Genomic DNA, 25,809 nt, shown 5'->3' with positions numbered 1-25,809 from the left:
ATCAGTATTATTGCCTTATTTATTTTGTATTTGCACAGTTAATCTTCTTTTGCACATTGGTTCTTTGTCCAGTCCCACCGAGGATCCTAGGTTGTTTGTCCATCTTCGTGTGTAGTTTTTCTGTCATTCTATTGTTTCTTTGTATCTACTGTGAACACCCACAAAAAAAATGAACCTCAGGATAGTATATGGTGACATATACCTACTTTAATATTAAATTTACTTTGAACTTGGCATGGTATGGTAGCATAGTGGTTAGCACAACACTTTACCATACCAGTGACATGGATTCAATTTCTTTCACTGCCTGTAAGGAATTTGCACACTCTTCCCATGATTGCAGGATTTCCTCCACATGCTCATTTCCTCCCACAGTCCAAAGATGTACCGGTTGGTGGATTATTGTAATTTGTCCATGATTACACGAGGATTAAATCAGGGGAATTGTTGGGCGACATGGCTGAAAAGGTCTGGAAGGATCTATTCCACGCTGTATCTCAATAAACTTTGACTAGTCCTAGGTTCTCCCCACATCCGATCTACCAAGATCTCTCAGGACCTTATGCTTCAGATAAAGTGTTCTTCACTAGTCCAAAAGGAATACAAGATTCCCTATCCAACCTTTCCTTATAGCAACTCCCTCCTATCCCGAGTATTCTTTTGTCCACTGCTCCTAATCTCACTTTTGAGAAGGTAGTCTGAGATGCCTTTGGTAGATTGGAAATGTATCACCTCACACTGAGTCCAGTGACTCTTAACTGCTCCCAGCACATTAACATCTTGACGAAGGGTCTTGGTCCGAAACATCGACTGTACTTCTTCCTATAGATGCTGCCTGGCCTGCTGCATTCCACCAGCATTTTGTGTGTGTTACATTAACATCTTCTCAGAGGGTTACAGGTATCAACCCTCAACAACAATGATCCATTAGGCACAGAGAGAACCTGCATTAACTGACAAATACAGTATCTTTATTATATTACTTAAGAGGATTACAAGCAGTGACAACTCTGGAAACCAACCATCGCAGAAGGAGATGACCCGACGTCATACATCAGGATCAAGAGGAGTAGCTAGCCAGCATACACGCATACTCCTTTTCCAAGAAATTGCCTTTTCTTTGACTGTTCAGGTATGATCAAAGAAACCAAGTGGGTGTGGATGTGTGTTTTGTAAATCCACGAGCTTGTTGTTAACTGAACCAATAAAGGTACTTTTCAATTAATACAGATTTCTCTGTGCCTAACTGATCATTATTATTGAGAGCTAATACATGAAATTAGTTACTGCCTGTAATGCCGCTGACATTTAGGGCGGCAATGAAGGTCCTCCATCTCTGCCTGCCCTTGGCAACCTTCCCTATTGGCATCATGTTTAAGATGGCGCTACTCAAGGCATGCAACAGCTTTCTGGTAGCTAGAAAGGCATAAATTCGACTAAAAACATTGCTCCGGCAGCTCTTAGGCTGTATTCCCTGGAGTTCAGGAGAATAAAGGGGAATCTCATAGAAACATTCCAAAAGTTAAAAGGCCTAAGCAAGTTAGATATGGCAAAGTTATATCCCATGGTAGGCGAGTCTAGAACAAGAGGGTATGACTTCAGGATTGAAGGCCATTCATTTAGAACAGAGATGCACAGAAATTACTTTAGTTAGAGGGTGGTGAATCTGTGGAATTTGTTGTCACGAACGCCTGTGGAAGCCAAGTCATTGGGTGCATTTAAGGCAGATATAGACAGATTCTAGACTGGCCAGGGCATCAAAGGGTATGGGGAGAAGGCAGGGGAGTGGGGAGACTTGAAGAATTGGATCAGCCCATGACTGAATGGTGGAGCACAGACTCGATAGGCCAAATGGCCTACTTTCTGCTCCTATATCTTATGGTCTTTTCTGAGGAAGATTATGATCAACTATCACTACAAACAATGAAGAAGCAGGCACAGGCAAAGCTGATTTGAAGGATGAACTGTGCTGGTGTATTGAAAAGCTGAAGCACAGCTTGTTCAAGATGGGGTCACAGACAAAATTGATATTACTGTCGGACGTGGAGTTGGAATGAGCGATTCAGAGAGGAGTCAATATGGAAGAGTTTCAATGTCCATTCACATAACCCGGATGAGCGGTTGGATCACTTCAAGCACTGAGCTGATTTGGTGAGATTGAGAACAGCTTCGAGCTTGAGCACCCTAAGTGTATCATTAGGCTGGAGTCTGGGTCCTAGAGCGAGACACTACCCGGTGCTTGGAGAACTTAAACACTGGCCCAGATAGACTGGAAAGCCCAAGTGTCAAGACCAGAGCTGAGGCTCAGGCTGATTTCACTTGCTCTCCATGATGTTCATTTGTCTCTCTGCAGTGAACTGCCGCAGTTGCAGAGTTACTGAGACTGAGGCTCGGGCCTACTCTGGCTGTTCCAGTGAGAGGATCTAAGGACTCAATCTATTGTTTACATGATTGTGTTTTTTGTCTTTCTCTGTGCAGTGATTTTGCTCTTTCTTTTTATTTTAATTGTTTTATTTGGTTCTTGCTTTTGTAAGCAAAATATCTTGAAGTGTACAATCTGTACGTTCGTTGATAAAAAAAATGTACTTTGAATCTCTTGTGGCCAGGTGTGGTTCAGGGTCCTCATTTCTGTTTCTACGGTATGTTTCAGCTTTAGTTAGAAATCAAACTCAACTGGTCCACTGCAGGTCATCCAGGACAGAATCAGGATCAGAAGAGTGAAAAAAGATAAAATTACTACAAATTACATAAATAAGTAAATAGTGCAAAAGATGAATAATGTAGTCATGAGATTCTGCAAATGCTGAAAATCTGGTGCAACACACGCAGCACACTGGAGGAACTCAGCAGGCCAGGCAGCAGAGGAATAAACAAAGGATATTTTGGCCCAAAATGTCAACTGTTTATTCATCTCCATAGATGCTGCCTCACTTGCTGAGTTGCTCCAGCAGTTTGTGTGTGTTAAAATGGTAGTGTGAAAGGACCATTCAGAAATATTATGGTGGAGGGAAAGAAGCTGTTCCTGAATTGTTGAATATGGGTTTTCAGGCTCCTCTACCTCCTCCCAAATGGTAGTAATGAGGAGAAGGGCATGTCACAGAAGGTGAGGATCCTTAATGACGGATGTTACTTTCTTGGGGCACTGCCTCTTGAAGATGTTTTCGATGGTGGGAGAGCTTGTGCCCATAACGGAGCTGGCTGAAACTACAACCATCTGCAGCCGCTTGTGATTCTGTGCGTTGTAGCCTCAATACCAAGCAGTGATGCAACCAGTCAGAATTTGTTAAATACCTATGAGATGGCTATTTAGAGCAGCTTGTGTTTAAGCCTACTCAGGGAAAGGCTACCTTAGATTTGGTGTTGTGGAATAATCCACATTTTATTAGGGAGCTGAATGTAAAGGAACCCTTAGGAGTCAGTGATCATACTATGATTGAATTCATACTGCAATTTGAGAGGGAGGAGCATAAGTCACATGTATCAGTATCACAATGGAGTAAAAGGAATTACTCAGGCATGAGAGAGGAGCTTGCCCAGTGGATTGTAGGAGAATACTAGCAGGGATGAAGGCAGAGAAGCGATGACTAAATTCTGGGAATAGTTCACAAGGCGCAGGATAGATATGTCCCACATAAGAAGTTGTTTTCAAATGGCAAGTGTAGGCAATCATGGCTGACAAGGGAAGCTATGAACTGCATAAAAGCCAAAGAAAGGGCACATAAGGTAGCAAAAGTGATTTAAAAGTTGGTTGACTAGGAAGCTTTTAAAATTGAACAATAGGCAACTAAAAAAGCTATAGAAAGGGAAAAGATGAAATATGAAGGCAAACTAGCCGATAATATAAAACAGGACACTGTAAGTATTTTCAGTTATATAAAGAGTAAAAGGGAGGTGAGAGTTGATATTGGACCACTGGAAAATTATGCTAGTGAGGTAGTAATGTGAGACCAATAAATGGTAGATGAACTTAATAAATACTTTGCTTCAGATTTTACTGTGGAAGACATTGTTGTATGCCATAGGTCTGTGAGTGTCAGGGAGCAGGAATGAGTGCCATTGCTATTACAAAAGAAAAGTGCTAGGCCAACTGAAAGGTCTTAATGTGGATAATTCTCCTGGACGAGATGGACTACATCCCAGAATCCTGAGAGAGGTTGCTGAAGAGATAGCGGATGCATTGGTCATGATCTTTCAAAAATCACTTAATTCTGGCATTATCCCAGAGGACTGGAAAATTACAAATGTCACTCCACTCTTAAAGAAGTGAGGAAGACAAAAGAGAGGAAATTATAACCTGTAAGCCTAACAACAGTGGTTGGGAAAATGTTGGAGTCTATTATTAACATAGAAACATAGAAAACCTACAGCACAGTACAGGCCCTTCGGCCCACAATGCTGAGCCGAACATGCCCTTACTTTAGAAATTACCTAAGGTTACCCATAGCCCTCTATTTTTCTAAGCTCCATCTACCTCTCCAGGAGTCTCTTAAAAGGCCCTATCATATCCGCCTCCACCACTATTGCCGGCAGCCCATTCCACGCACTCACCACTCTCTGCATATAAAACTTATCCCTGACACCTCATCTGTACCTACTTCCAAGCACCTTAAAACTGTGCCCTCCTGTGTTAGCCATTTCAGCCCTGGGAAAAAGCCTCTTACTATCCATATGATCAATGCCTCTCATCATCTTATACACCTCTGTCAGGTCGCCTCTCATCCTCTGTCGCTACAAGGAGAAAAGGCCAAGTTCACTCAACCTATTCTCATAAGTTGCCCCCTAATCCAGGCAACATCCTTGTAAACCTCCTCTGCACCCTTTCTATAGTTTCCACATCCTCCCTGCAGTGAGGTGACCAGAACTGAGCATTGTTCTCCAAGTGGGGTCTGATCAGGGTCCTATATAGCTGCAACATTACCTCTCAGCTCCTAAACTCAATCCCACGGTTAATGAAGGCCAATGGACTGTATGCCTTCTTAGCCACAGAGTCAACCTGTGTAGTAGCTTTGAGTGTCCTATGGACTCGGACCCCTAGATCCTTCTGATCCTCCACATTAATACTATATTCTGCCATCATATTTGAGCTACCAAAATGAACCACTTCACACTTATTTGGATTGAACTCCATCCGCCACTTCTCAGCCCAGTTTTGCATTCTATCAATGTCCCACTGTACATCTGACAGCTCTCCACACTATCCACAACACTCTCAACCTTTGTGTCATCAGCAAATTTACTAACCTATCCTTCCATTTCCTCATCCAGGCCATTTATAAAAATCATGAAGAGAAGGGGTCCCAGAACAGATCCCTGAGTCACACCACTGGTCACTGACCTCCAGATAGAATATGACCTGTCTACAACCACTCTATGCTTTTTGTGGGCAAGCCAATTCTGGATGCACAAAGCAAGATCCCCTTGGATCCCATGCCTCCTTACTTTCTCAATAAGCCTTGCATGGGGTACCTTATCAAATGCCTTGCTGAAATCCATATACCCTACATCTACTGCTCTACCTTCATCAATATGTTTAGTCATATCCTCAAAAAATTCAATCAGGCTCATAGCACATGACCTGTCTTTGACAAAGCAATGCTGACTATCCCTAATCATACTATGCCTCTCCAAATGTTCATAAATCCTGCCTCTTAGGACATTCTCCATCAATTTACCAACCAGTGAAGTAAGACTCACTGATCTATAATTTCCTAGGCTTTCTCTACTCCCTTTCTTGAAATAGGGAGCAACACCTGCAACCCTCCAATTCTCCGGAACCTCTCCCGTCCCCATTGATGATGCAAAGATCATTGCCAGAGACTCAGCAATCCCCTCCCTCACCTCCCACAGTAGCCTGGGGTACACCTTGTTTGGTCCCGGTGACTTTTTAGCCAAAAGAGTGGTGAATCTGTGGAAATCTCTGCCACAGACTTTGGTGGAGGCTGTTAGGGTAGGGTGAGAGGGCTGTTATATGGGGTTGAATGGAATCCTGGTTCAGCCTCAATGAAATGGTGGAGCAGGTTCAAAAGGCTGAATGGCCTAATTCTGCTCCTATGCTTTATGATCTAATGCTCTTCAATGTAAATGTGTAGAATTCTGGTCCTGTTTTCTCTAGGCTTCTTAGTGTTCACTTCTCCCATCCCGTATTATTTTCCCTTTGGCTCCATCGCAACTTAGCCTAATCCTCCTAAACCTGGGGATTAGAAGGTACAAATACTTACCAACATAGATAAAATATCTCTCACCTCTTAATAGAGGCACATCTGCAATTAGTTTATTTGGCTTCAAGGAATAAAAATGCAGCTGGATGTTGTTAAACAGATTGAGAATGTTAGATTAAAATAGTACTGTTTGATGACTGTTACCAGAGGGGAAAAATTGGAAGCACAGATCAATCTTCAGTGCTGGCGTGCCACATGGAAATGCAATGTCAACATTTATCCAGCCTGTTTGTATGAATCAGTAAATGTGTATAACATCTGCCTCCCATTTTAAGACCTTCAGCTACACTGAGGGAGACATACACTCAGTGGGCACTATATTACATACTTCCTGTAGCTAATAAAATGGCCACTGGGTGTATCTGCAGCAGCTTAATAGGAATCATTGTATTTATTAATGTCCATTAATGTCCAATTCTGTTATCCTCAGCTGAGTCAATACAATGTTGCTTGAATTACATACTGTTTATTTCCGCACAACTATACTGGTATAGTATACGGCATTTAAGAAAATACACTACAAGTGTCAAATGAAGTAACACTCAAAGCTGCTGCGCAGGTTGACTCTATGGTTAAGAAGGCATACGATCCATTGCTCTTCATCAATCGTGGGACTGAGTTTAGGAGCTGAGAGGTAATATTGCAGCTATATAGGACCCTGGTCAGACCCAACTTGCAGTACTGAGCTCAGTTCTGGATACCTCACTACAGGAAGGATGTGGAAACTATAGAAAGGGTGCAGAGGAGATTTACAAGGATGTTGCCTGGATTGGGGAGCATGCTTTGTGAGACTAAGTTGAGTGAACTTGGCCGTTTCTCCTTGGAGCAACAGAGGATGACAGGTGACCTGATAGAGGTATGTCGGATGATGATTGATCGTGTGGTGATTGATGATGATTGATAGTATAGTTATAACAGTATAATCTGTTTTTAAGGCTGGTGCATAGAAAGTGACCAAATTTAATAATCCCAGCATTGTCAGCAGAACTAAGTGGCTTTGTAATATCTCAGAAAAGTTGAAGGAGATATTAAAGGAGCTGAAGTTTAACTCTTTGCTTCTTTCCCTGAACTTATGTGGCATCTTTCATAAGTTTTACAATGCCTCAGTAAAAATTACAGATCTCTCAAGTCTCAATTTGTTAACTTCCCTCACTACAACAGTTAAGCAGAGAACTTTCCTAACTGGTGAGAGACTGGTTTGAATGACAAAGGACTAACAGGAAAACTGCTGGAGAAACTCAGCAAGTTAAGCACCATCGGTAGAGGCAGACAGATAATTACTGTTTCGGGTCAAAGGGTAGGCTCACTCAATCAAAAAATCGAATTCATGTAAATAAGCAGGATAAAGATGGTTGTGTAAGGGAGGACCTGAACTATCACCACTGTATCTTAAAACATGCAGTGTAATGTTAATTGTAGGTCTATGGTGTAATGCAAGCATAGACAAAATAACATAGTTCAAGTTGAATTCTTGCATACTCAAGGCCAAGTGATCCAGAGACCTGAAAAGCAGACTAAAGGGAGCACCCAAACATCAGCTGCAAGCTCACATGCAGGAGAGTGAAGAACGAAAAGCAACTGGAACCCAGATTTAATACTAGTATAATCACAGGACAATTTACAATGGCCAATTAATGTACTAACTGGTGTATCCTTGGATGGTGGGAGGAAACCCATTCACCCCGTACACCTGCCTTCTCACCATATCCTTTGATCCCTGAAAGATCAGGAAATAACCAACTTCCGCCTTATATATACCCACGGACTTGGCCTACACCGCAATCTGTGGCAGAGTATTCCACAGATGCACTATTCTCTGGCTAAAATAAATCCTCCTTACCTCTGTTCTAAAAGGTTGCCCTCCTATTTTGAGACTGTGCCCTCTAGTTTGGATACCCCCAACAGAAGAAACATACTGTCCATATTCATTGTACCTAGTCCTTACAGCATTTGATAAGTTTCAATGTAATCCCCATACATTCTTCTAAATTCTAGTGAGAACAGGCCCAAAGCTGCCAAACACTCCTTGTACGTCAACCCCTTCACTCCTGGAATCATCCTCATGAACCTCCTCTGGATGCTCTCTAATGATAACATATCCTTTCTGAGATAAGGGACCCAAAGCTGTTGACAATAATCTAGGTGCAGCCTGACTAGTGTCTTATAGAACTTCAGCATTATCTCCTTGTTTTTATATTATATTCCCATTGAAATAAATGCCAACATTGCATTTGCCTTTTTTTTTACCACTGATTCAACCTGTAAATTAACCTTCCAGGAGTCTTGCATGAGGACTCCCAAGTCCCTTTGCACCTCTGATGTTTGAAGTTTCTCCCCGTTTAGATTATAATTCACACTCTTGTTCTTTTCACCAAAATGCATTGTTATACAATTCCCAACACTGTATTCTATCTGCCACTTTTTTGCCCATTCTTCCAATTGTCTAAGTCCTGCTGCTATTTGAAAACAACTTCTTATGTAGGACATATCTACCCTTCACCTTGTGAACTATTCACAGAAACTTCAGCTGTCTCTGCTCAGCCATCATCCTGGCCAGTATTCTCCTCCAATCCACTTGGACAAGCTCCTCTCTCATGTCTCTGTAATTCCATTTATTCCATTGCAATGCTGATACGTGTGACTTATGCTTCTCCCTCTCAAATTGCGGTATGAATTTAATCATGTTATAATCACTTCCTCCTAAGGGTTCCTTCACATTAAGCTCTCCAGAAGGATTATACAACACCCAATCTAAGATAGCCTTCCCTGAGCAGCCTCAAGCACAAGCTGTTCTAAGAAGCCATCTTGTAGGCATTCAACAAATTCCCTCTCTTGTGATCTGACAGCAACCTGATTTTCCCAATCCCTTTGCATATTGAATTCCCCCATTACAATTGTGACATTACCCTTATTACATACCCTTTGTAATCTCAAATCTATATGTTGTCTACTATTTGGAGGCCTATATATAATTCCCATAATGGATATTTTCCCCTTCCAACTTCTTAACTCCATCCACAAAGATTCAACACTCTGACCCTATGTCATCTCCTACTAAAGATGTATTTCCATCTCTTACCAACAGAGCCACAACACCTTTTGCACAGTACTATATTTTGGTACAATATTATTATCTTTGCGCTGCACCTTTGTTGGAAAACAACTAATTTCATGCTATCTCACAGTGAAAATAAACCTGATTATTATTCTGTTAGTAATTCTGGACTTGACTGCTAAATAACTTGGAAAATACTGCTGGTTTAATCCATATCTGATAAGTCTGCCTTGCTTTTGCAGAAGAAATACATTCCTGCAATAACTATCACATGAAAAAGAAGCTGCATTGGCATTCCAGAGTCCAAGTGAAAACAAAGTTGAACTTGACTTTCAGGAAGCTTTACAGTTTTGTGGCCAGAAAAAGGATGTCTTGTGCAAGAAGGTGTACAAGTCATAAGACACTGGAGCAGAATTAGGTCACTCAGCCCATCGAATCTCCTTCACCATTCGATCATGGTTGATTTGTTACTCCCAGTCAACAATATTCCCCTGCCATCTACCTTTCGCCTTTCACATCCTTGCTAATCAAGAATGTATTAACTTTATATATACCCAATGACTTGGCCTTCACAGTGCCTGTGACAATGAATTCCACAGATCACCACCATCTGCCTAAAGAAATTCCTTATCATTTCTGTTCTGAGGCAGTGTCCTTTGATCCTAGATTCTCCCACTACTGGAAACATCCTCTCCACATTCACTCTATCCAAGCCTTTCAATATTTGATGTTTCAATGAAATCTCACTCATCCTTCTACACTCCAGCAAGTATGTCCACTTGCTATTACTTATAAGCACAGTTTCCTGCCAACACAATGGCACACCCTTGGAACAAATAATTGTTATTATTTTTGTTCCTACTCTCCCTATCCGATTACCCTAGATCAGGGATTTCATAATCGGCCATTGTTGTTGAGCATGCCAAGGACTTGGTCTAAGATTCCAGCTTGGATTTGGAAACCTGGGATCTCAGGGCACTGGAGACGGGAGGATCGAGGGTCGGTGTCACAGTAGGAGACCTACGTGTTGCCAGGGAAGACGAAATATCTACAGCTATGCGCCCGGAGACCCAAGATCTTTGAGATCTTTGGGCACAGAGCTCGAAAAATGCGACGTAACAGACCTTTAACATCGTAAACCAGCGAGTTGTTTGTTATGTCTCCTCGCTCGCTGGAAAAATGGAGACACCTCCTTCTCCCTTATTTTAGAGAGACAGAGAGAGCCTGTGGTATGTTGTATATCAGGTGAAACGCGAAGTCTTTGGGGTAACTGCAAGGCTGTGTCTTTGCTATTGCTTTGCTCACATTTAGGGTGCTCAGTCGCGGGTGCCGATGCTTTTTTTTTGCCGGTGGGGGGAGGGGAATTGTTGCTTGGTGCTGCTTATGCGTGGGAGGGAGGAGAGATGGGGGGTCTTTGGGGTTCTAGCATTTAACTGTTTTTCATTCTTTGGGGCACTCCTCAGTTTTCGTGGATGGTTGTGAAGAAAAAACATTTCAGGATGTACAAACGTTTATATCACATACATTTCTCTGACATTAAATTGGACCTTTGAACCTTTTTTATGTCATAAACCAATACCATTAAATAAGGATTCTGATTGGGAACCCCTGCCCTAGGTGGTGCAAGTAATGGATACATTAACAATAATAACCAAAAAAACAGCTTATGTGGAAAAGAAACAGAATTAGTTATTCAAGTTGATAATATTTCAACAGAACTGCTGGCAGTACCTTCAGGAAAATGTGTATTTAATTCCGGATTGACCAACCATGGACCAAGCATTGAAGGAATTCCTATCTACCAGTCTATGAGGAACCACAGACTGAGTTGTTCGAAACAAATTTTGAAGAAAATACACAGGCTATGATTGAAGAAACTGTGATGATCAGTGATTTCCATTCACAAACAAGATTGGGGAAGCACAGCAGTGCAGTAGATAGCACAACGCTTTACTGTACCAGTAACCCAGGTTCAATTCCCACCACTGTCTGTAAGGAGTTTCTCCCCATGAACATGTGGGTTTCTTCTGGGTGCTCTGGTTTCCTGCCACTGTCCAAAGACAAACCAGTTTGTAGGTCAATTAGTCATAAATTATCCTGTGAATAGGTTACAGTTAAGTTAGGAAGTGCAAGATGGCATAGCTCGAAGGGCCAGAAGGGCCTGCTCCACACTGTATCTCAAAAAAATAAAGACTTACCTGAAGGCACTATTTAGGTACCTACTTTTGCCAGTCTGATTGCCTACAGAATGTCTTCAAGTGCTGATAATCTCAAATCTTTCATCACTATGAGTGAAAACTAAGGAATTACTAAGCATGGAAGGAAGAATCAGAAAGTAAGGGACTTGCAACAATCAATTGACAAAGTCATGATACTTTCACATTGTAAATTGGAAGCAGAACTGGTCAATTACAGACAGGTCCAATCAATCTGCACAGGCAGGGTCAAAGACCAATGGTGTTGAGTTCAGAATCAGAATTATAGCTAATTATATAGGGGTGAAGTTACAGGAGCTGAGTTAGAAGCTGCACAAATTTGTTGGAACTTAAAAGCTGCAGCTCTGTATGTGGTACTTCATAATAGTTTTAAATAACCTTATTGCACAATTCTTCTATAGTTTCCTGTTATCCTTATATTTTACTTATATTAGTAATAGTGTGTGTTAATTTCAATAAACTTTAAGAAAAAAGTTTTGAACTGTGCATTTTTGTTTGGGTCTTGTCACATACATGGGCTCAACAGAGATAACCAGTATCAGTGAGTGGCACTGTTAGAACTACTGAAAGGTTTGGATTTGATGGATGGGGTATATCCTGACATTAAAGAGGTATGATTACAAAAAAAATATATTAAACAGAAAGTGAAGATACATAAATGGTTAGCAACTCCATGATATTTAATATGATATAAATATGCCAAGACTACCTTTGTTGATTATTCATAACAGCAGTCATACAAAAAACACAAGAACACTAGTCTACAAAAAAGAGACCATTTGGTCCATTGTCCATGCTGGCTCCAAATGCAATGCATCAGTCCAATTCCTCCAGTGACTTCCATGGAAATCTTACCATATCTTTCATATGGAAATGAACCGATACCACCTCACACTCCTGGGCATGTGCGAAGCAAGATGGAATACTTTTGGTGAGACCAAACTGCAGACGAGAGAAACTCTGCTCTATTCTGGCAAAGAAAAAGAGGAAGACCCTCATGAGGCTGGTGTGGCCCTGATGTTGTCCAAAGAAGCAGCCAGAAGTTTGATGGAATGGGAACCAGTGTCCAACCGTATCATCACAGCCAGAAGGTATCCATTATCCTGTGCTACACCCCAACTAACATTGTAGAGGAAGAAGAAAAAGATCTCTTCTACACCCAGCTTCAAGCAGTAGTTGGAAAGGTAGCTAAGCAAGATATGTTGATCGTCATGGGAGATCTGAATGCCAAAGTAGGCAGCGATAACACTGGCAGGCAGAGAGAGATGGGCCAGAATGGTTTGGGGAATATGAATGAAAATGGAGAACTCCTTACCGATTTCTGTGCCTTCAATGAACTGACAATTGGAGGTACCCTCTTTCCTCACCAATGCTGCCACAAGATAACCTGGGTCTCGCCTGACCATCAAACAGAAAACCAGATTGATCATGTCATAGTCTGCCAGCGCTGGAGAAGTTCATTGCAAGTTGTGAGAGCCAAAAGAGGAGCAGATATTGGATCTGACCACTATTTGGTAGTTGCAAAGCTGAAGATGAAGCTGTCAGCTAAGAAGAAGCAACAGAACACGCAAAGTTTGACGTTAGAAAACTACAGACGGAAGAGAACAAGAAAGATTTCCACATCGCCTTGCAAAACCACTTTGGAGCTCTTCAAATAGAGGAACAAGATGAGAGAACAGCAGTACCCGCCTGGATTATCTTCAAGCAGGCCACTGTAGGAGCCTGCGAAGAAGTACTGGGAAGACCACCAGTCAACAGTAAACCTTGGATCAGGGACGAGACATGGCAGAAGGTGGAGGAGAGGAAAAAGCTCAATCAGGAGTTGAATCAGGCCAGAACCCGGCAACAGAAACAAATCACCACTAACAGGTACAGCATGATGGCCAAGGAGGTGAAGAAACAGCTCAGAAAGGACAAGAGGTCATACTTCAATGAAATAGCAGAACAAGCAGAAACAGCGGCCAGTAAAGGGGACCTCAAGGCACTCTACACGACAACTAAACTTTTGAGAGGGAAGAAAAGCAATTTCAACAGACCTGTTAGAGACAAGACAGGCCACCTGCTCACTTCAGTTGAAGATCAGCTGGCGAGATGGAAGGAACACTTCCAGGAGGTATTGAATAGACCACCACCACAGAACCCACCTGACCTGGAGCCTGGAGACCCACTCAACATCAATATAGGTGAAATCACCAAGCGAGAAATTCGAAAAGCCCTGAAAAGCCTGAAGAACGGCAAGGCTGCTGGAGAAGCCAACATTCCTGAAGAAGCATTAAAAGAGGGTGGAGAGGTTATGGTGGACCATTTGCATATACTGCTGAATTTGATATTGAGAACAGGAGAGATCCCATCAGATTGGAAAAAGGGCCTCCTTGTGAAGCTGCCAAAATCTGGAGATCTTTCACTGTGTGGCAAGTGGAGGGGGATCACCTTGTTGTTCATTCCTAGCAAAGTTCTCACCAGCATCATTTTGGAGTGGATGAAAGATGCCATTGACCAGAGACTTAGAGATGAGCAGGCAGGGTTCAGGAAAGAGATCATGCATTGACCAGATAGCTACACTTAGAGTCATCGTGGAGCAGACAAAAGAATGGCTAACTCCACTATATGTGTGTTTTATTGATTTTGAGAAGGCATTTGACAGCCTGGACAGAAAGTCAATGTGGAGCATCTTATGACACTATGGTGTACCGGAAGAGATGGTGAATATCATCAAGCAGCTTTATGATGGCTTCTCATGCAGGGTCATCCACGATGGGAGACTGTCCGAAGAGCTCCTGGTCACTACTGGAGTCAGACAGGGATGCCTGCTGTCGCCTCTACTTTTTCTTGTGGTACTCGACTGGGCTACAAGAACAGCCTATGCTGGCTCAGAGAGAGGCATCCAGTGGACGTTAACAAGGAAATCGGAAGACCTGGCATTTGCAGATGATCTCACTCTTCTCTCACACCGGCTTCAAGATATGCAGAAGAAAGTAGATTCCTTGGGAAGAGACCTCACAGCGAGTAGGCCTTAAGATCAGTTAGGAGAAGACCGAAGTTCTACGCATTAATAACAAACAAGAGGAGCCATTACAGATTGAAGGACAAATAGTTGAAGATGTAGACAAATTCACCTACCTCGGAAGCAAAATCAGTAAATCAGGAGGTACAGATGAGGACATCAGAGCAAGGATCAGAAAAGCCCAACATGCCTTCACAACCCTGCGACCTGTTTGGAGATCTACGGCCATCTCTGTCAAAACTAAGCTCCGTATATTCAGCTCCAATGTGAAAGCCATCCTGCTATATGGATCCGAAACATGGAGAATCACTAACACCAGCTGCAACAAGATCCAGACTTTTCTCAACAAATGCCTCCAGCAGATCCTCCACCTCAAGTGGTACGACAGAGTGTCAAACCTAGACCTATGGAAGAGAGCAAACCAAGAGCCCATTGTATTCCAGATAAGGAGGAGGAAGGGGAGATGGGTTGGCCACACCTTGAGGAAGAGCCAGTCGAATGTCACTCAACAATCACTCGAATGGAATCCACAAGGGAAGAGAAGAAGTGGTCGCCCAAAGCAAACCTGGAGGCGTAGTCTTTTGGCTGAACTGAAAGCCGCTGGCCAAACTTGGGAGACTACAAAAACATCTGCTAGAGATCGCAGAAAGTGGAGGACTTTTGTTGAGGCCCTATGCTCCATAAAGAGAGAAAATGATTAAGAAGAAGGAGTTTCTGTACTAGGCTGCCAGAAAATATACTCCCCACTACACATCTATTGAAGTTTGTCAGAGTTTTAGATATCATGCCAAACCTTTGCAAACTCCTATGGAAGTAGAGCCACTGCTGTGCTTTCTTCATAATTGCACTTCCATGCTGGGCCCAGAATAGATCCTCCAAAATGATAACACCCAGGAATTTCAAGTTGCTGACCTCTCTACCTCTGATCCACCGATGAGGACTGGCTCATGGACCACCGGTCTCTTCCTGCTGAAGTCATTAATCAACTCCTTGCTCTTGCTGATATTGAGCAAGAAGTTGTTGTTGTGACACCACTCAGCCGGATCTTCAATATCCTTCCTATCTACTGATTCACCACCTTTGATTTGGCCAAAGACAGTGGTGCCATTAGCAAACTCGAATTATGGCATTGGAGCTGTATTTTCCCTCATAGTCATAAGTATAAAGCAAGTAGAACAGAAGCCCAAGCACACAACCTTGTGGTGCATCTGTGCTGATGGAGATTGTGGAGGAGATTTTATTGCCCATCTGAACTGACTGGAGCCTGCAAGGACTTGAAATTTATTGATAGTTTTGAGAGGATGATGGTATTGAATGCAGGTCAATAATGAACATCCTAACCTATGCATCTTCATTGTCCAGGTGTTCCCAGGTTGAGTGAAGAGCCAGTTAGATGCCACCTACTGTGGTTCTGGTGCTCCAGTAGGCAAATTGGAGCAGATCCAAGTCGCTTTTTAGGCAGGAGTTGATATGCTTCATGACCAGCCTGTCAAAATACTTCATGACTGTAGTTGTAAGTGCTTCTGGATGGTAGTCGTTGAGACAGGTTACCACTGAATAAGTGAAAACTGCTTGAAGCATTTGAGTGCTTCAGACTGACAAAGTGGGCAGTTAAAGAGTTCATTAACTCTCCAGCCAGTTGATCAACATACGTCTTCAGTAAATGGCCAGATACCTAGGCTAAGCCGGATGCTTTTCGTGGGTTCACTCTCCTGAAGGGTGCTCACTTGTTGGCCTTTGAGACTGAAATCACAGGATTATCAGGGAAAGCTAGTATATAAGGCATTAGCTCACCTGGAAGCGAAGTCCGATTGTTGCCTGTGAAGCTTCATTTTACTTCATAAGAGGTGATAGCACTCAAGCCATGCCACAACTATTGAGCATGTTCCTGATTCAAGTTTAGTCCGGAATTGCCACTTTGCCCGTGAGGTGGCTTTCCTCAGATCGTACTTGAGCCTCATGTAATTTTCTTGGTCACCGGACTTGAATGTAGCAGATGGCGGATCTCATGATTCATTCAGGGTTTCTGGTTGGGGAAGACTGGATGATTTTGTGGGGACACTGACGCGCTATCAATAACTCTAGGAGACTGGAAGTAGAGTACAAAATGATAGGCTTTTACTAACAGCGAAAACGGGCATGACCATGTTGAAGACTGTGGGAGAAGCAGTGCCCCAATCACCTTTATACAGGGGTCTATGGGAGGAGCCACAGGAGCAGTCAGCAGAGGGGCGTGTCCAGACAGGTATACATGGTTTACCACAGTAAAGTAATGTCGTCCATTACTTTTTAAACAAAGTTCGTGAGAACCATGGCGCTTCCGAACGACAGATGAGTCCTTGAACACGGCCCGGATCATTGACATAGCCAAGCCGATCCTCTGCCTCCCGCGACCACCTCTTTGATGTCCTAATCTCTGGAGCTTTGCTCTTTAGCCTGGACATGAAACGGTAGGCATTCCTTAACTGAGTATAACAGTGATCTATCCAATCACAAACCCTTCGGTTGGGTCTCGGCCCGAAACGTCGACTGCACCCTTTTCCATAGATGCTGCCTGGCCTGCTGAGTTCCTCCAGCATTTTGTGTGTGTTGGTAACAGTGGTCTAGTATGTTGGGACCTCTGGTGCTACAGGTTATATGATGATGGCAATTGGGCAGGATTTTCTTCAAACAAGGCTGGTTGAAGTCCCCGACTATGATTTAAAATGCATCGTAATGGACTTGTTTGGAGACGGCATCATGCAGATTCTGAAGAAGGGTTTCGATCCGCAATATCAGCTGTTTATTCATTTCCATTTATGCCGCCTGACCTGCTGAGCTCCTCTAGCATTTTCCGGGTGTTGCTTTCTCGTGTTTATGCAGTTATTTCAAGCGCTTGATAATAGTCTTGGCATGTAAACTGCGGTCAGGTTTATGGATGAGAACAGTGCCCAGGTAAACAGAAAGGACGGAATTTGACCGTTAGGCGTTCAACATCAGGAGGAACACAAATTCCAAAAAACCGCCTATTAACCTTCCCACTGTATATTTTTTTTTAATAATTTTTTATTGCATTTTTAAATGATTACAAAGTATGAAAAAACAATGTATATAACCCATACCCCCTCCACTTAACCCCTCCCCCCTAACTGCCCTATAGAAAAAAAAAGAAAGAAACTTCCCACTGTATATTAACAGCAATATTCAATCCTGCATTTTACGACAACCGCTTGTTAAATGACACTGCTTAAAAGAAAAGCAGGCAATTGTTCTTAGAATGCACCGGGACTGCAGAGATAATTGCCGGTAATGCTAATTGAGAGACCAATGTTGGGAGCACTAGGATAAAAGGCCTGCTTTTTCTCTTAAAACAGTGACCCAGCGGAAAGGCGGTATCACACTTCAACAAGTCTTCAGTATCATTTGAGGCCGCTTTCTAAGTTGATACATAAGACACGGGGGACGCCATTTAGTCCCGAGAATGTGATGGCGAGTTCCTTTTAGAATCATTCGTCCTTGTGGTGAAGGAAATCCTGACTGCCGCTGTTAATTCGGGGTTTCCATGAAATTAATAGTGACGAATAGGTTATTTATTTCCATTGGGTGTGACTTGGATGAGTCGCATTGTACTCTTGTCCTTGAGATTGTGGATATGACAGATGCTGATGAATAATAAAACTTGGGAACTTGCTGCAGTCTATCTTGTAAGAAGTTCACTCTGAGGTATGATAATAGACAAGAGACAGTAGGTGCAGGAGTAGGCCATTCGGCCCTAGACAGCAGCGCCTTTCACTGTGATCATGGCTGATCATTCACAATCAGTTCCCCGTTCCTGCCTTCTCCCCATATCCCTTGACCCCGCTATCTATAAGAGCTCTATCTAACTCTCAGATGCATCCAGAGACTTGGCCTCCACTGCCTTCTGGGGCAGAGCATTCCACATATCCACCACCCTCTGGGTGAAAAAGTTTTTCCGCATCTTTGTTCTAAACGGCCTACCCCTTATTATTAAACTGCGACCTCTAGTTCTGGACTCACCCATCAGTGGGAACATGCTTCCTGCCTCCAGCGTGTCCAAACCCTGAATAATCTTATATGTTTCAATCAGATCCCCGCTCATCCTTCTAAATTCCAGTGTATACAAGCCCAGTCGCTCCAATCTTTCAACATATGACAGTTCCACCATTGCGGGAATTAACCTTGTGAAACTACGCTGCATTCGCTCAATAGCAATAATGTCCTTCCTCAAACTTAGAGAATGATGGTGCAATGACTGCACAAAGTGGAGCGCGGTGCGCCGTTAGGCTGCTGTTGACCTGGATGATGCCTTGTTTCTGAAGAGTGGTTAAGATTAGAATAATCCATCGAATCTCTGACATGCCTTAAAGGGAATGGGCTGAAATCAGCTCAAGGTCTGAACGGTACTTATGTAGCCAATCTTGATAATTTTCTGAATTAATTGTGATATTGATAGTGGAGCATATCTGCCTGTGGTAATCCAATTGAATGTCGAGGCGTTGCATTTTGTAAGAATGAGTGAGTGAGTGAGTGAGTGAGTGAGTGAGTGAGTGAGTGAAGCCTCCGTCGGTCCAGGTCGACCATGAATGTTGTGTCCTAGCTGTCTAGAAACGCAAGCCTGGTCAGTACAATATGGAGAGCAAGCTGTTGCCCACCGAGCAGAACGGCAGAAACCAATGCACTTTTGTACCAGCAGTGTCGCAGGAGTTTCCAGTCAGTCTTAGGGACTCCAGCTCCGGATTTTTCCCCCAAACTCCCAGCCTCCCGAAGCCTTCCCCATGAGTGGGTATAGCCGCAAGGCAGCGGAGTTTTGAGATCAGAATTGTCTTTCTCCTAGATGAGCTGCCAATCACGGCTGACGAGCTCCAGTTGGCCGAATCGACTGACTTTAAGGGTCAGTAACCCGTCATTGCCCCTTCTCCTGTCAATAGAAACGGTTCCGCCGAGCTTAGTTTTCTTTAAGTAGGATTCATAGCCGGGTGTGGTAATGCGGACATGTTCAATGCTCCCAAATATCGTCTGTCAACCGTCCAGCTCCTGGTCTTTGTAAAGATGAGGCAGTCAATAAATAGAAGGATCTTTAGGAGCATTGATAGACAGAGATCTTGAGGTGCACGTCCAAAGCTCCCTGGTAGGGTGGTAAAGGCAAAAAGTATACTTACCTTTGGATAGCGGGGTGGAGATGCCGAAGGAGGTGGCATTAGCCTGGAGGTCACCTTGGGCAAGGTGTAGCACCTAATTAGCCACCCCCTCATCAGAGTCACGCGAAGCCATGGGAGCAGGTGATGGATGCTCATATGAGCAACTAGTGCATATCACAAGTCCTAGTTATGCGACCACTGACGCCAGACAATCTCTGAAGAGTATTGACAACGGTTGGGATCACCCGTCTTGTAAAGGCACTACCCAGGAGAGACAATAGTAAATCACTTCTGTAGAAAAAAATTGCCAAGAACAATCATGGTCACGGAAAGACCATGATCGCCCACGTCGTAAGATACAGCACGTAATGAATGATGAACCTTCATGGGTCCGGGCAGTGAGTACTGTATACGATTAAGGAAGTCATGTTGTTGTTATGTAAAACTTTGGGTAAAACTTTGGTAAAACTTTCAGGTAACCCACGCAATTCTGGTCGCCACACTATTGAAGAGATGTGAAGGCTTCAGAGAGAATATCGGCTTACTAGGGTACAGTATTGCTTGGATAAGAGATTAGTAGCTTTTAGGAGAGCTTGGACACACTTGGATTGCTTACCCTGGGGCACTGAAGGCTGAAGGGGTGAAGTATTCAAAATTCTTAGAGACTAAGGGTAGGTAGAGTCTTAACCCGCCTTCCTCCGTGGGGAAATGTAACTATTAGTGGGTACATTTTGATGTGGGGGGATATTACTTGACATATCGAAATGAGGCCACACTCGGGTTGGAGGAACCTCCAGTCTGATGGCATGAGCATCGATTTCTCCAGTTTCCGGTAATGACCCCCCCCCCCCCCACACTTCACCAGTCCCCATTCCCTTTTCCCTCTCACTTTATCTCCTTGTCTACCCAACGCCTCCCTCTGGTGCTCCTCTCCCTTTTCTTTCTTCCATGACTTTCTGTCCTCTCCCAGACTACCCCTTCTCCAGCCCTGTATCTCTTTCACCAGTCAACTTCCCAGCTCTTTACTTCACCCATTCTCCTCCCGGTTTCACCTCTCACCTTGCATTTCTTTCTCCCCTCCCCTCATCTTTTTATGTCTACTCGTCTTTTTTTCCTCTCCAGTCTTGCTTAAGGGTCTCGTCCCGAAACGTCGACTGTATTTTTTCCATTGATGCTGTCTGCCCTGCTGAATTCCTCCAGCATTTTGTGTGTTAAACTCAGGGAGAGCATCGTCCTAACTCCCTGTGCTCAAAACTCACTGGAGCAAAATAAACGCACAGAATATAAAATCTTAATTTTAAGCGACGTATTTAAACAGATCAATTTGCAACAATTTCAGATCGAAAACATTTTTATACAACGTATTCAGTTGTACGTGTACAGGAATCGGAGGTTAGCTACAAAAATACAGGGCTGAGGTTGGACATCCCGGGCTGTTAAAAAGATAGTACATAGGAGAACTGACCCTATTACAGGCGTACATTACAGCACTGAGCTAAATGTTCCGATCATTGTTTATCTGCGTATATTTCACATTAGTCATGTAAAACTAAAACACGGATACAGTAAGTTAGTATTTCCATGCGCGGATGATGCACTCTTTCATACACACCCTTACACCGAACATCAGCACAGGAGCGGGCCATTCGGCCCATGATGTTGTGCAAAACCAGCTAAAAAGCTAATCAAAAGCACTTAAACACTAATCCCTCCTACCTACTCAATGTCCATACCATCTTCCTAACATCCATGTGCCTATCCAAACGTATCATAAAAGCCTCTAATGTATTTGTCACTACCACCATACCAGCCAGCGCATTCCAAACATCCATCACTCTCTGAGTAAAAAAATTTATCCCTCACATCTCCTTTGACCCGAACCCTCTCACCTTCTCACCTTCAATGCATGCCCTCTGGTATTAAGACATTTCTACCCTGGGAAACAGATACTCTCTGTCCACTCTGTCTATGCCTCTCATAATCCTGTAAACCTCTGTCAGATATGCCTTCAGCCTCCGGCGTTCCAGAGAAAACAACCCAAGTTTATCCATCCTCTCATGATAGCTCATGTCTTCTAAACCATACTTACCTTCGACGGATTTGCCAATGCTATACAAGTGTGTAATTGACGAGTAGTTTGAGTTGATCCGATGTAAAAACGATTCCAGTTCTTCCGCGTTGTGGTGTTTGAATTCCAGACTGAAACTATAAGGAATCATCGTCCAAATCCACAGAAACTTTGTGCCTGGAAGCATCTTTCAAAAAGTTTTGTGGAAGTTTCGAAACTCAAGTTGTAGTAACAGTCCGTTCTCCAAACTTCCGTTCACTCAAACAAGAATAAAACTTCTTATAATTTATCTTTAAATCTTGTTCTTTTGTTAACACAAAGTAGTCCTCCTATGTGTTCACTATCTGCAAATGCTTAAATCAACGCCTGAAGCAGAAATCCAAGTATTACCGATAGACTAGTGGCATGAATTAAAAGTCAAACTGACTCACCAAACAGAGCCTAGATCTTTAATTGACAGCTAAATCAGCCATACGTACGTACTTAAGGCGTCAACAAGCGAGAAACCCGGCGAAAATTAATTCTCCAATGCGAGCTATTTCCTCGCCCTAACCACTGATCGCACATTGCAGAGATTACATATGAGATTTTGTCCTGGGATTGCTAATTACGGTATAATTAGTGGAAATCAACATCAGCGACCGCTCCAAGCCACTGTGACCCTCAGGGGGTTTTATTATAGGTAAGTACAAAAGTTAGACAACAGACTACAGAAATAGGCACATTATTCCTAATTCTAAGTAATTGCTTGTGGTCTTCTGCTACTGTAGCCCATCCACTTCAAGGTTCGACGTGCTGTACATCCGGAGATGCTTTACTACACAATACAGTTATAACGAGTGTTTATTGGAGTTACTGTCGCCTTCCTGTCAGATTGAACCAGTCTGGCTATTCAACTCTGACCTCTCTCATTAACAAGGCGTTTTGCCCAAAGAACTGCCGTTCGCTGGATTTTTTTTTTGTTTTCTTTTTCATTACCCTCTGTAAACTTTAGATACTGTTTTGTGTGAAAATACCAGGAGATCAGCAATTTCAGAGATGCACGAAACACCCCAACTGGCACCAACAATCATTCCACGGTCAAAGTCACTTAGAATATTTTTCTTCAGCTTTCTGATTATTGGTCTGAACAACAACTGAACCTCTTCATCATGTCGGCATTGAGTTGCTGCCACTCGACTGGCTGGTAAAATGGCCTCTGGGTAATCTCTTACTATCTTTCCTTTCGGTTTTCTCCCTCCCCCTCTACTTTCAAATCTCTTACTATCTTTCCTTTCGGTTTTCTCCCTCCCCCTCTACTTTCAAATCTCTTACTATCTTTCCTTTCGGTTAGTCCTGACGAAGGGTCTCGGCCCGAAACGTCGATATCGCTTCTCCCTATAGATGCTGCCTAGCCTGCTGTGTTCTACCCGCATTTTGTATGTGTTGTTGTTTGAATTTCCAGCATCTGCAGATTTCCTCGTGTTTTATCTGTGCATTTATTTGTCTTCTATACTGTCTTTTTTCCCCAACGTCTCGTTGCGAACCTTGTGCACAAAGCCAACTCACCATCAACTTCCTAAGGATAATTATAACAAGGCAACAAGTGCTACAGCCACGTGAATAAGTTAAGAATCAAATGAAATTAAAGGTAGAAATTCATGGAGATATACAGTAAGTTAGGCAGGATCTCTGGAGAAATAGGGTTAACCTTAAATTAATCACAGAGTGCTTTACACCTCTTTGGTAGAGGCGTATTTTCACCCTGCCGCCCAGAAAGAAATAACAGGGTGTATAATAACGAGTTATAATTACAGAAAAAGCAATGCAGTTAGACAATAAGGTGCGAAGTCATAACAAGGTAGATAGTGGTGAGGTCATTGAACTAGAGGACTCTTCAATAATCTGCATAGAATCTGTCTTTGAGCCTGATGGCGTGTAAAGGAAATTCTTGATCAACTCGTGGTCATTGAGCGTCTAAAATCTATGATATTGTTTGGATCCGCAAGGATCAATTCTTGGTCCGCTGTTGTTCTCATCTAAATGCCGCCATTTCATCAGATTATTTATATCTATTAATATCAGATTAATAGAGTAGAACAGAACTTTGTTTTCATTACTCAAAACGAGATTGCGGTGCTACTCCAGTCCGTGCAAAACAGATATTTACAATGCAAACGATACGGCTTAATTTTTTTAATCCCATATTTACATGCAAAAAGTAAGTGACTCTTTGATAGTCCGTAACACTCAAACGCCATTGGCAAATCAGGGTGTAGCATCATTCAACTGCACAACAGCCCTCGGGAAGAAGCTGTTTTTCAGTCTTACGGTCTTGGCTAGGATGTTTCAGTATCTCCTACCAGATAGCAAGAGATTGAACGGACAAGTGTCCGGAATGGGATGGGGCTTTAGTGATGTCACGAGCGCGCCGTAGGCATGCAGAGTTGTAGGTTATTTCCAAGTCCAGTAGTTGAGTCCTATTGATGTGCTAAACTGTCCTAATCGCCCTTTGAAGTGCTTCGTGATCTATCTTACTACAGCCGGAGTATCACATTCCCATTCCGTATGACAGTATGCTCTCTATTGACATATCGATAAAAGTTGGCCAGAAATTTTTAGAGCTGATTCTCCTTCAGCACCTCAGGGACTATATTTGCTGTTGTGCCTTCGTTCTTATCAAGTTTGTGTCGACGGAGCAAGAGAACTCCTCGGTGATTTTCATCCCAAAAACTTGAAACTGGAGTGGATTTCTCAACCTCACCATTTGTGAATAGTGGGGCTTGTTTGGGACCTCTTGCCTTCCTGAAGTCAAATATAATTTCTTTTGACTTCATGATGTTGAGTAAATTACCACAGCAATGCATATGACTCTGGGCTATATTTGTCTATTAGGTCAGGTGACCCTGAGGCTCTAAACCCCTTGGTCCGTTGTTTTATTAGCATCACAGACTGGATGAATTCAAATTTTCTTAAACCAAATAAGTGAAAAACACAGGCATTTTGGTTTTTACTAGTAATAAAAAGAAGTGTGATTCTTGGAAATAAACTTAATCATCTCCCCGTACAAACCAAGCCCTAAGGAAAGAATTTAAATATTATTGACTCTGTTAAATTTCAAATAACATATTAACCATATTGCTAAGACTGTGTTCTTTCATTTAAGGAATGTTGAAAGAGTTTGATTTCTTATATTGTCTCAAAATACAGAAAAATGAAACACACTTTTGTATTTAGCTGATTAGACCAATTTTCAGCACTCTTTCAGCACTGCCTAAGATAGATATAAACCGGCTGCAGCTTGTTCAGAATGCAGCAGCAAGAATCACAACCAAAAAAAAGAAAATTTGTGCACATTTCAACTGTTTTGGCATCATTACACTGGCTGCTTGTGTCCTTTAGGATCAATGTTAAAATACTCTTAATTGTATAATTGGCTCTGAATAATCTAAATCCTCTGTATATTTTGGACTGTCTATCCCTTTACATCCCTAATCATAACTATAGATCCATGAACAAACAAGAGAAAATCTGCAGATGCTGGAAATCCAAGCAACACACACAAAAGGCTGGAGGAACTCAACAGGCCAGGCAGCATCTGTGGAAAAGAGAACTGCCAACATTTTAGGCGAATGGTCTTGGCCCGAAACATCAACTGTACTCTTTTCCATAGATACTGCCTAGCCTGATGAGTTCCTTTAGCATCTTGTGTGTGTTGTTTAGATCCATGAATACTGGTTTGCTTAGAGTTTCCTAGAGCCAAGCATATAAGATGCAGCCATTTGCTCTTATACACCAAATATCTGGAATTCTCTACTGACTGAGATATGCCAGGTTAGTACTGTGGAATGTTTCAAAATACTTCTAAAAACCCACATTTTTATGTGTTTTTAACTTATTGATGCCAATCACATTTATATAATTTGGTATATTCAATTACATTTTATTCCAATTATAGAACTATGCAAAAGTCTTAGGCATGCTAGACATTTGATATGGTTTCAGATGGTACAGCCTCCACAGAGCCCTGAGCTCAACATCATCGAGTCTCTCTGGGATTACCTGGAGAGACAGACGCAAGCGAGACAGCCAAAGTGTCTACAGAAGAACTGTGGCGAGCTCTCCAAGATG

The 25,809-nt window shown here is 42.6% G+C and overlaps 1 protein-coding gene across 1 annotated transcript in view; it reads right to left on the bottom strand.

The window, feature by feature from the left end:
- The window catches only part of LOC132398692 (carboxypeptidase M-like), a 66,493-nt gene extending 44,401 nt beyond the window's left edge, over nucleotides 1-22,092 (bottom strand). Inside the window, exon 1 of the mRNA XM_059978466.1 lies at nucleotides 21,721-22,092. Coding sequence (XP_059834449.1) covers nucleotides 21,721-21,886 — 166 coding nt within the window. The 5' untranslated portion in view covers nucleotides 21,887-22,092. The remainder of the gene's footprint in view (nucleotides 1-21,720) is intronic.
- Nucleotides 22,093-25,809: the final 3,717 nt, after the last annotated feature.

Source organism: Hypanus sabinus, chromosome 8, assembly GCF_030144855.1.
Source record: "Hypanus sabinus isolate sHypSab1 chromosome 8, sHypSab1.hap1, whole genome shotgun sequence".
In the NCBI taxonomy this organism is placed as follows: Eukaryota; Metazoa; Chordata; class Chondrichthyes; order Myliobatiformes; family Dasyatidae; genus Hypanus; species Hypanus sabinus.
This window is presented reverse-complemented; position numbering and strand designations above follow the sequence as displayed.